The following is a 12530-nucleotide window of genomic DNA, read 5'->3' as shown; positions in this document are numbered from 1 at the left end:
ATATATATAATAAATTATATAATTATTGGGATTAACTGACCTCCTGATTTGTTCTTTTTTTATTAATTAATTAATTATTATTAGTAGTAGGAGATCACCCCCCCCCCTCCCCCACACCTTCTGTAAGTGCTTTGAGTGCCCAGAAAAGTGCTGTATGAATGTAAGGAATTATTATTATTATTACTATTATTAAATTGCACTTTAATGACTCAGTGCTGACGTTTGTAACCTTTTTTTCTTTTATATTACTATATGAGGCTAGGTTTAGCTGTCGTTTGTCAGCCACCCATCCTTGGCTTTGGTAAATGCTTTTACCCTGTAAGGCATTGGATGGCTGTGACTCCATTTTGTTTGTTAAAAGAAACTTGTGCCAGGATAAGCCACCTCGGAATGCAGGCTGGTGTGTTAGTGTTGATGTGAAAAGACTAGACTATTTACTGATGAGCCAGCTGTGTGTGTGCCGATGTAATATGTTAGGGTTTGATCAGAGGCGGACAGAGTACACAGCTTCATTACTTGAGTAAAAGTACAGATACCCCTTGCTAAGTTTTACTCAAGTACAAGTATTTCTACTGCCACAGTGCTTACATTTATGTACAGAAACGTCCTACATGGAGTTATGAAAAATGTTAATGTTGATACCTTGGAGAATTTAAAAGGAATTGAAAGTAAAATCAAGTCTTTTTCATCTTTTTACCATGTTGCTTTATTTAACATTTCTCACTTGCCCACAAGGCAATAGCACAAAGTCAACGCTCTGACAAACCTCTGCCAGAGTTTTAATGGATTTTTTGCACCCACATTTGAACATGACTGTGTTAAACACACTGCATACTCAAGAACAAAGCAGATGCAAATGCCCAAAGTCGTGGCCTTTTCGGCTAACAATAGGCGTTTCGTCCACACGGATCCGGCGTTTTGGGAGAGTGAAACCGATTTTTTTTTAAACCGTGGCCCGAAGTTGATAAATTTGAAAATGCTGCCTTTGCGTTATCATCTGGATGGTGAATCCGTATATTTTCTGAAACGATGACGTCATCAGCCCACGTCTCGCCCCTAGTCAGACACCGCTACATCCCATAACAGCAACAAAAAACACGAACAAACACTGAACGAATGTCTTTTTATTAACTAACATTATTGTTCAAAGGTTTATCAAGCGTGTACGCGTAGGCCATGTCTTCTTCTCCGTTTTAAGTTTATCTCTGTGGCAGAATTACAGCGCCACATGTTGGTCTGACATGTATACTACATCGTTTTGTGGCTTTGTGTGGACGCGAATATTTCTTGAGACGAGAAAAAAAAGAGATCGTATTGGGGTAAGCTCTTTGTGGATGGGGCTGAAGAAGTAACGGGTACTTACAGTCATGGATAGAAATGTAGCGCAGTAAAGAGTGAAATATTTGACTCTCAAATGTACTTGAGTAAAGTCATGAGTACTCCCCAAAAATGATACTCAAGTACAGATCCCTCAAAATTTAACTTAAGTACTGTACTCAAGTAAATGTACTCCGTTACTGTCCGGCTCTGGGCTTGATATTGAGCCTCAGAGAAGCATTACAGCAGCATTTCTGCTCTCTCTGAATGATCTACAGTATCAGTGTGTTTTTATTTACATAGCTTTCCATCTAATTTTCACAATGTCTGGTGTGCACATTTCTGGACCCAATAATCTCTCAGTCAGTCTCATAGAGGACCGGACCTTTAACAGTTTGTCTATGTTTGTTATTCTGACCTTGGCTACATAACTGCTGACTCCTGGGCAGCTGAGTGTTCGCTGATCTACTATTGTGCATGTTAGTGTTATTCTGCTGGGATCTTTAGTTGGGACTGAGCCCGGTGGCCTCTTTCTCTTGTCCGGAATGATGGCTGACCTCCCTTTTCATGTTATTTTTAGGCCACAATAGACACATTTATAGTTACTGTGCATCCCTGTCTTTCGCTTATTGTTCTGAATGGTAAGGCACTGGTTCCCTGCTTGAGTTTTATCAAAACCAGCTGTAAAATGTTTAGAAAGAGTCAAAATCTGGCACCAGAAATAAACAGAGGGAGATACCAATACATGCGGACTGATAGGGGAAGACCATAATTGTTATCTAAAAGAAATTGCACAGAATCTGGAGTATGGTCTGAATGGCTGAATGAAGAATTCAATTTAGTAGTCGAAAGGGAATACAGCAGTCATAAAATCATAATGAGGAATTTAACATTGTTAAAAGAATGATTGGACCATTGTGCTATATTAGAAAAAGTAGTGACTAAGATGTGTATACTTACATGTATAATATAGTTGTTTAACTTGACTTATTTATCTCTTTAAAATAATCTAAATCTAAATGTAAGCTTTTATTTAATATAGTATAAAAGTATGTTAAGCTACATAAAACCAACAAAATTGAAAAGAGTTCATTGCTGAGATTTTGGCACAGGTGTTATACCAGTTTATATATATATATATATATATATATATATATATATTTTTTTTTTTTTTTTTTTTTTTTTTTTTTATCAAATGCATGGTTATATGTCATTGACCCTTGATTACTTAGCAGGTTTTGAGGTTTGATTGTTGTAGACAAAATTGACCGCAAATAAGGACAGTGGCAGCACTGTTTTGGGGTGAAAGTAGAAGATTTCCTTTTGGGAAGCAGGATGCAGTCTTGATTCAATGTAGTGTTGTTTCCACCCACTCCTATTTGGGTTGTGGCCAAACCACCCGCTCCAAACATGTTCTCCGGGCAGCTGGAATTTCTTTGACATTTTTGTTAAATGCGTGTTTATAAGTTTGGCCGCCTGAAAAAAGGATAGTTCACATTCCATTTGTTCCCACCCCTTTGAATCCGAAATAGAGTGCAATTGCTCCCACTAAAATGAATTGTTTCAATCTGTTTCACTACTTGTCTCAATCATGGTGGCCTTAAGGGCTCAAGACTTCAATACAAAGAAGAAACGACGAATAATAAATTGAAGAGATGTTCTTCCATCACCTCTAACCCTTGTCATGTCTTGATACTCTATGATTCACTCCAGACTAGAAGTCTTCTTGAGGATTAGCATGGTAAGAGAATCTTAAGAAGCACTCTTCTGATGCTAATGATGAAAAATGAATACCATCATAGTGCCATATAAAGCTTATCTCTAGAACCTGTTGCCCATCAGGCAGAGGGTGAGAGCCCATTGAGGGCATCAAAGGTTGACTGGGGAGTAGGAATCCATGACTCCAGCACCCTGTGTGTGTTTTCATTTCCATGACATCCTATATGCAGAGGCGAGATAAGCATGTGCTTGTGGTGGGGACCAGGTGCGTGACTATCAGCCTCTCAAGGGATTTGTTTTGACAGGGGAGGGTCCAGAGGGGATGCAAGAGGGTCAACCCCTCTCTCGTCCTCTTTTTCAGTCTCTCTTTCTGCCATCTCTCCCTCGCTGCTTGTTTTCACAGAGAGCGCAGGCCACTCTCTGACGTCAGGTCCCACACAGGGATGTTCCGTATAATCAGGAACCACTGCTTTGGTTCTGCCTGGTATTTATTTTTCTGCAAACGGTCAGTGCAAAGCTTCAGGCCTCTCACAATATTCCGATTCATGGATGAATGTGGCAACTGGGAGCGAGTCAGCTGGTGATTTCCCAATGCATGCCTGGGCTCATTGTATAATGCTGAACCCCTGCTTTTATCAGACAGAAAGAAAAGAGAGTATCTCAGCAAACACAGCAGCAGATTTACTTTCGTGCTCTTTCGTGGAAAGCAGCAAGTTGACTTAATCATACACTATGATGCTTGGCCAGGAGGTTTGAGTCTTGAGTTGCTGAGTTCCTATTTCCTCTCTCGGGCTGTGGCTTTTGCGTGTTCCATAATTCTCCCCCAACCCGAAAATCTTGAGGTTTCTCCCTCAGCCCACCCCTTCCCCCGGTCCTGTTGGAATGCCCTTTTTCCCTGCCACAAGATACTCCACTGCGGCTTTGGAGGCTACCTAGAATTGAGCAACTCTGCTGAGCCCACATTCAGAAATAGAGATTAAGGCTATAAATTTAGCTCTTGTCAGGGCTCCTGGCCTCTTCCAAAGAGCATTGCCCATGGCCAGTCTCATAAGAAGCATTGTTTGTTTTAGGAATTATGGTACTTCAGAGGTACAGGCCACAGTTGTCAACTGTGCTTCACTAGACAAGCCCGAGGGAGCGAACTCTATGATTACCATCATCGCCCTGCGGCATCAACAACAATATTGCTGTCATTCCCATCAACATCCAAATCATGTTTTATGATCTTTGTCCCCGCTTAACCAGCCCGTTAAGAGTATGGACTCTGATGTGGAGAAATGCTGCCGAATGTCTTAACAACGTACTAGCCATGACCTACCAAGCTCAGATGGAACTGAACCTGGAGGTTGCTCTGCTCCTGTTGACTTTGGCTTCTCCAAGGCAGTTAGTGGCCGATTTTTAGCTCAGCTTCACCGCAGCGCCTTCGGAAAACACAGGTAGCTGGAAGTACAGCATTCAGCAGTGCTTTCCGGAGTGGCTTGGTGAACTCTACACGGAAGACATGAAAATGTAATTCCTGCTTCACTGTTGTGTTGAATTCTCTGAGCACCTGGAATACTGAAGAGTAAATCACAGCAGTTTCTTTCAATATATAATTGTATATAATTTTCTCAGATTGAAGGTATAGGTGTCATTCATTGCTTAGCAAAATAGTTGGAATGCACTCTACAGTAAAATATGATGTTAATGTAGGAGGAACATGTTCATCATCTCATTAAATGCACTTGATTCTAAATATACCAAACAGACATACACATAGGCTTAGTTTTGTGAGTGTTGAGTCTATCCCTTGAGGTATTAAATAAACTTTAGGTGCTCAGTGTAGGCTTAGGAACTGGACGTTGCAGTGTTAAAGTGTTCCGATGTGATGGAAATCCTTGCTGTTCCTCCACACATCCCTGCTTTTAAACTGAACCAGATGAGCTCTTTCCATATAAAACTTTCACTCCCTTTCAAGTCTCACACCGGGCTAACGGCTGTTAAAAACCATGGTACATGTCATATTTTGCCCACTTAATAAAGGCTTTAATACATCAAGGGCTGCTCAGTTCCACACCACAGTTGAAAATCCATGTATGCAGGCATTTTGCCAGGTACAAAATGACAGACTGTTCAATGATCATTTGTCTGTCCTCTGTTCATGTGAAATGAATCGTATCTCCTGGGCTAAACACAAGAAAATGCCCTGATTATTTATTTGACATGAATTAGCAGGGAGGTCAGTGCCAGTGTTGTCAGCGCCACTCTCAGGTTCCTCTCTTCACCCGCCACAAATTTGTGCAAACTGTCTAACACAAATTTTGTTGTCAGTCCACCTTCTCCGAGCCTTCCTGTCTTTCTGATTCTTCACCAACTGTTTCCATTAACTGGGTGGGGATGATAGATGAGATGAGAGTGAAAGTAAAGTTGACAGCACAAAAAAAAAGGAAACTAGACCCAGCGATTTGGAGTTTGGCAGCTAAATCCAGGGAACCAGACAAACAACTTTAATGTGGATTGTTTCCGGGATTAAAAAGAATAGACATTCTCCAATATCTGTTTGTGTTGGACATCACATATATACAGACTTACTTTCACTCCAAACAACCTTAGACGTTTCCCCTGTCTTTGGAGTGTTCTTTTTGCACTCATTCTTTCATCACAGGATCCAGTTGTTCCAACTGCAGCCAGTGCGAGGTGTCTATGTCCACCAAACTAAGCTGGGTTACTGAGAGACTGTTTTGACAGTTTCATTCGGAGTGTGACGTGTTGCTGTGGAATGTTCTTCAAATGACAGAGGAGGAACCAGAGAGTTAGATCCATGTGTGTGCATGTGAGAGAGACTCAGGTCTGGGTAATCAGACAGTGAGGAGAGCAGAGTGGTGGTTACCTTCCAGGGAAGTTCACGCCCCCGAGAGCTGTTTGGTTGTGTAGTGGCACTCTGTCAGAGGAGGAGTGGAAGAGAGAGAGAGGAGGAGGGGATAATGTGTAGTGGAGGAGCCTTCTCAGTTACTGAGAGCAGCACACGCTGTCGGCAACAGAATGAGCGTGTCTGCGCTCTCTCCCGCTAGCAGCACTCTCTAAGAGACCATTCGCCCCCTCCCACATCTGACAGTCCCTGCCAGACGTCAAGAGCAGATCCAGGGCTCTCTCTCTCTCTCTCTCTCTCTCTCTCTCTCTCGTGGGAGAAAACCACAAGAGAGAGCTCCTCCACTTTTTCCCCTCCTTATTTCTCTCTCCGACTTGCACTCTGAGGGATTATGCCGGTAGTTGGCATTGCATCGAAACTCCGGCAGCCGGCTGTGGGGTCCAAACCCATCCACACTGCACTGCCCATCCCCAATCCTGGGAGAAGCAGCATGGCACATGGACTCTCACCCAGGAGCTCGGAGCTCAGAGTCACGGAATCTTCTTTGCTCTCCTGTCAGCTGTCACTCAAGACGGAGATCCATGATAGGAGGTCAAGCTTGGTCCCGGCTCCAGCCACAGCTTTGGCACGTAGTAGCAGAGAGGCAGAGGAGAGCAAGATCTGCAAGGTCAGTGAGACTGATGATGGCATTTAAAATGTGCTGTGTTTAGGTTGGTGTTTGGAGCAGGTTCTGATTCGCTCTACAGGTGGCTCTCATGTTGCCTCAAGCTGGTAACTCGTCTTGTGGAATTATGATTTCATGCATGTTTGGAAATAGAACAGCTAGATGCCCGGTTCACCGCTGCAAAATTTTAGCAGGTGCCATAGATCTGTCATGTCTAGACATTTGTATTCTATGTGGTAGCAGTTAAGGTGTTGTGCATATTTATAAATTTGGATGTATTCATTTATTTCCAAAAATGAAAATTATGTTATTACTCACCTTCATGACATTCCAAACGAAGTTAAACAATTTTTATTTTTTAACTATAGAATTAATTACCTATGTCATACAAAATGAGAGTGACATAATAATGACAGATTTTTACTTTATGACTGAACTATCCCTTTAATATCTTCAGGAAAACTCGCACTGCTGAACTGTGTACTGCTTTAGCATGACTAGTTTATCATTACAAACCATGTCATTCATGTGGCTGATACTTCCATTTTGCGAGCTGGGTGTTGTAGTAGTTATTCTGGGGCTATTAAGATCTCTATCTGTGAAATGAAGCATGAGGGCAGTTTTAGGGGGGGTACTTGCAGGGGAGATTCGGCCACCTTGAGAAACCCTTGTGTGTAGTGGAGCGGCGCAGAACACTAACTTCCTATCCCCCACGTGTGGTGCTCCGTTACAGATAGATGGTTGGTGTCTCCCCCCTGCTCTACTGCTCTTTTCTCAGGCATCTCTTTATTGAAAAAAGCACAGTTGCTAGCAAATGATAGAGAAGTATGGATTGCACTGAACTCCTTCCCATTCAAAACAAAAGCATGCCAAGGTTTCTGAAAGCAATTTTCATACATTTGGCTGGAAACCAGAGCGGAGACAGAATGAAGGCGGGGTGCTTTTGAGTGAAGGAAGTGAGAATCTTTCAAAAAATCCCGCCAAGCAGATTCGTTTGAGATTTTGTAGACCCTTCATTTTCAGATCCTAAAAGGCGGTATTTTCTTGCAACCTGCAGGAAGTGTGTGCTAACTTCAAAGCAGGGTTGTGGTTGACTAAGCAGGGTTTCTGGTGCAGCGGTCACAAGCATGTTCGGGGTTGCTGCAGGGCAGCGGGGCCAAGAAAGAAGGGAAGTGTGTTTTATTATTAACTCAGTGTTCTTTGACCTAAGACACTGTTCACTCAAGTGTCATGCCCTTTAGTGAGAAGAAAGACTATACTTGTCTTTTCACTTTAGTTTCCTGTTAAAAATTTAGTGAGAATGTTAAGACTAGTCATAAAGCTCAACAGAGCAAGCACTATATTTGAATTTTAATAATGTTATTGTATGTCATGTGACTGATTTTTTAAAATGTTTTTCTGTCTCCTTAAATAAAAAGAAATGTCCAACCTGTCCCTTCCTGACTGATCACAGGGGAACAATTAGTCCTAATGTGGGCTTGTCCACTCAGGTCTTTCAACTCACTTTGAAAGGGCTGAAAAGCCTGAGGGAGTACTTACTTTCTCCTGACAGCCTAGTTTTGGTGGGGCTAGTGAATATCATAATCCAATGGCATGTCAGAGTGCATTCATTCAGTATATGTGGATTTGCCTGTTTGGACGTGTTTGTAGTCATTCCCACAGAGGGCAGCATGTTCACCTTGTTTGGTGTTGACACAGGCTTTATGCGGCTCCAGTTTGATTTGAATCGTGTGGCGGGACAACAAACTCATGACAAACTTTGCATTCAAGGACATCAGTCTACTGCGCAGCTGGCGGTGTTGTGATCCGCCGGTGCAATTTATCAAGTTTCCAAACAAACAAAAGCTCTGCAGAGCAAGACTTGAAGTAAACCCACGGAACAACTTCATGGCTAATGTGTAGATAGACTGTGAGTGTGCTGTAGAAACACTTTTGGATGCCTGTAAGAGAAGCCATCCACAGGAGTCACGTTTACAGTGTGCAAGGGCCTCATCTCATGACAGTGTTAGAAAGTGTAAAAAAGGACAAAAGTGCAATATCTCGTAGTAAACAGGAACTATATGGTTGGTCTTGTTGGTGATTATAGCTGACTTTATACACTTTTTTTACTCCTGAGAGCAAGGGCAGTGAGGTGTGTTTGGAAGGCTTGGAGAGAGAAAATACATAAGAATAAGTAGGAAACAACAGGGTATTTTAATTAGCAAAGTTCTTTGTTAAACAACTCTTGTACAATAAATGAAAATCAGAACAGTACTCTAATTCAGCTTCCGTTGCGCTGCATTCCGCGCACTTGACTTAACAACTGATTTGAAAATGAAATGACTACACAGGGTGCTGTTCACTGTTATACAAGGCAAAAATGCTCTTCTTGTTCAGAGCAAGCACTTTTTGTTGTGTTTAGATCATCAAATAAAACAGCTGTTGATATAGATCCAAAAATAATGATCCAGAAATGTTTTGTTGAGATATATCCATCTGTTATATTTTATTACGCATATTTATTGCATTATTTATTATCCCAACAGCTTTTTGAAAATCTTTCTTTGAGTGCTTGGCTTTGAATGCATATGGGGTGGTTAAGACAGTCTTCTATACTGCATGTGGAAATTGAGGTTTGTCTGAGATGTTGTTCTAGCATCCAGTGTAGAAGTATGACAAAAAAAATCCCATTCTAAGAAAAACATGGGTCTTTTGCCCTGTGCAAATCTTTAATGTTTTTGTTGTGGTGTATGTATTGTCTTTTGGATTAAAGTTATGTGAAAAGCCCCAGATGCTCTTAACTGTCAAAACTGGATTGTCAACAATAAAATGCAATTAGGCTGCTATATTTACACCTCTCATTTTTGTTGACAGTTTAACTATTCAGTTAAAAGCTGACTCCCTTAAAATCAGACCTTGCAGTTGCAAATTCTTTTTTTTGTATCTAGGGAAATACAGTAGTTTAAAACCTGTATGACTTTCTAACAAAAGGAGGATATTTTGAAGAATTTTGAAGAACTTGTTTTTGACGTATATGAAAATAATTGGATCAACAAACATATGTTTTTTTTTTTTTTTACAGTAATGTCTCCCAGAAAAATATCTTTGTTATTTCATCCTGTTACATATGCTTACACAGACACACATGCATGCATATTCATCTTCATTCTTAGTAAGCTTATTGGTGTTTCTAATAGCGAAGTTCCCCAGAGCTCTGTACTTGTCCCATTCAAGTTTTGTATGTGTAAGTTTAAGTAGTCAGTAAATGTAAACAAGCCACTGACAGCTCACAGTGTCTTAGAAGGGGAGGCAGGAGAATGTTGAGAGTTCAAGGGGACAGTGCCAGCGTTTCCCAGCAACAAAGGTGTTGTCACTGGTGAAACACTGAGGCTTGAGGATGGAAGTGGGGTTCTTCTGTCTGTGTATGTCGCAGCCATGGGTGGTCTGGCATGCTGCACTCCTTATCTGGAAGAGTGCAGGACACCGAAGACAAGTGATGACGCTCAACCTTAGACAAGCAGAGGTGGAGGCTCAGAACCATTAGACAACTCAACATACTATCCTACAGCTCTCTTAAGAGGTGTGACTGGTAAAAATATAAATAATATAAGAGCTCAAATTCTTTTCCAGTGTGCCTACTCACGAGTTGAGCAATTATGGTGCTTATTCAGATAAAATCAGACCTATTGCTTTACACTGTGTAGTTTATTTTTAAGGGTTTCCTGCTCAGAGTCAAGTCATTTATTTTAATATAAATGCTCATTCAGACTCCTGCAAACAAACGTTGTCATTATCTACACACCCCCTTGTTATTTCCAGATTTTTTCATTTAGATAATATAAAGCTTTCAAGCTTCAAAAGATATGCAGAAGCACCAAAAAGTTTCACTTTTGTTATTTACAGAAAAGCTTCACTCCCCATACCATCCACTATAATTCCAAGGAAAAGAACAACCAGCTCATTATTCAGAATTTCAAATTTTGTGTTTTACTGAAGAAAGAAAGTCTTGTCGGTTTTGAATAAATGTTGAGTGAATGATAAAAAAATTTAGATATTTTGGTGAACTATTCCTGTAAGTGTTTTGTGGTCGCATTATAGAGTTTGTTTACAAAACAGCCGTGCAAGCTTATATTTAACTTCCCTGGAAGCCAAATCAGTCTTTAGTTAAAACAGGAAGAAAAATTGGTGAGAAAAACAGCATGCAACCTACACAAAAGATCCTGCCAGGCATCCTGTTTTTTTTTTGTGTGTGTGTGTGTGTGTGTTTTTTTTTATTTTTTACAGGGGTGAGCAGTCCAGAGACCAAGAACATTCTGTGCACACAGCTCAATCTGAAAGAAAAAATTACGTCTAATAACATTTAATGATCTGGCAGATGTCATTTAGTTTCCCTCGGTTCAGTTGAGGACTTTATCACCAGTATCATTAAGTGGTCGAGCCCCCCTGCTACATCTGATATTCTTGAATGGTGTGTATTGACGAGGCACTGCAGAGCTGCGAAATGTCTTACCTATTTGCACAGTGCAGCCCATAGGCGGAAGTTACCTACATGCTTTCAGACAACTGCTCGCACAAACCAGGCAGTACATCCAGGCATTGTGTTATTGCCATTAGTTAATGAAAGAGAGGGACAAAAACTGTATACCCTTCCACTTTTGTGTTGATTAATGCCATAAAAGTACCCAAAGAACAGACTGACTAGTGAAGACAAATTTACCTAGTTATCTAACGACATACCAAAGACTAGTAGTTGTCAAACAGGGGGCCGGGGCCCACTAGGAGCCCTCAGCAGTCATCCAAGATGGATTACAATTATTTTGAATATTTGTAACATTATGAACACATAATCGACAAGTGTGGAATATTGTTGTGGAACCTTTTTTTTATGAATTAATAAAAAAAAATCAGTTAATAAATAAATATGTATATAAGCCGAAAATTTCTTTATTTTAAAGGCAATATTTTAAAATAAATACAATAATTGACTTTATTTATGAATCATTCTAGCTTTGAAAACATGGTTTTGTCAGCTAACTTCTATGGATAATTTTACACAAAGTGTGTGTAAGCAAACCTGTGAACATCCACATTTGAGTGCTTAGTCTGCTACCTTTTACTTCCATTCTTCTAGTTTAATCTTTCTGGTCTTGTACTCCCTTTTCTTCATTGCTCTAATCAGCTGCATTTGCCATTTGTTACATAAACTTCTCTCATTTTCCTGGAGCATTCACTTCATTCCAGACCCCTGCTCTCCTTTACTCATTCTCACAGTTTGTGCTCTCTCTCTCTCTCTCTCTCTTTCTCTCTCTCTCTCTCTCTCTGATGTTGTCCTGATAGAGGGATGGAGGCAGTGCACACACCTGGCACTGTCTCTATAACTGGCTCTGATAAACGCCACGAGCCCAATGCCGCACACAGAGGTCACACATACACACACACAGTCTTTCTCTTGGCTCGGCAGAAAGGAGGAACATCTGTGAAAGCAAAGCATGGGGTTCATTAGCAATCAGCAGGGACTGGGACAGAGCTGACATCTCAGCGTGCCGTTAATGCACACCAGGAAAGGAAAGGAGAGATGCGCATGGCTACGTATTTTCATGATCGACTAGCTGTTAGCTTGTCTGAACAACTACTAGACTAGCTGGTCTATAGGAACCCTGTTTGTTCCTGCTAGTTTAGGGTTGTGTTCACTAGGCTTTTGTGTTCACTAGTTTACTGGTCTCATTTTCTACTAAAACGACAATTGACTCGTTCCTAAAGTAGAGCAGAGGTAAACAGAAAGAGTTCAGTTTGTCAGCCCCTCTGTGAGTCAGACTGCATGATTACATTGTGACCTGCTACAGAATCATGGGATTTCCTGCCCCATGGGCAAAAGTCCAAAGTGTTTCAGAGGAGTGTTTTCGTGCACTAACATTTGTGAATGTTTAGAGGTTACTGGACACTCCAGGAAACTTTTGCTGGCTACTGTTTAACAGATTTTTTTTTTTTTCAAAATGTCACATG

At 40.9% G+C, this 12530-nt stretch overlaps 1 protein-coding gene across 10 annotated transcripts in view; it reads left to right on the top strand.

The window, feature by feature from the left end:
- LOC127956183 (neuron navigator 3) overlaps positions 1 to 12530 on the top strand; it is a 293499-nt gene that overhangs the window by 146076 nt on the left and 134893 nt on the right. For 2 of the 10 annotated variants that reach the window (XM_052553943.1, XM_052553941.1), the window contains exon 1: positions 5761 to 6551. The exons of 1 other annotated variant lie outside the window; for it this stretch is intronic. In XM_052553943.1, the coding sequence (XP_052409903.1) occupies positions 6276 to 6551 (276 nt within the window). In that variant the 5' untranslated portion in view covers positions 5761 to 6275. Of the gene's footprint in view, positions 1 to 5760; positions 6552 to 12530 lie in introns of those variants that run through there. 7 more of the 10 variants (XM_052553942.1, XM_052553944.1, XM_052553947.1 and 4 more) reach the window with 7 other exon arrangements.

This window comes from Carassius gibelio, chromosome B4 (genome assembly GCF_023724105.1).
Source record: "Carassius gibelio isolate Cgi1373 ecotype wild population from Czech Republic chromosome B4, carGib1.2-hapl.c, whole genome shotgun sequence".
NCBI classification, from domain to species: domain Eukaryota; kingdom Metazoa; phylum Chordata; class Actinopteri; order Cypriniformes; family Cyprinidae; genus Carassius; species Carassius gibelio.
This window is presented reverse-complemented; position numbering and strand designations above follow the sequence as displayed.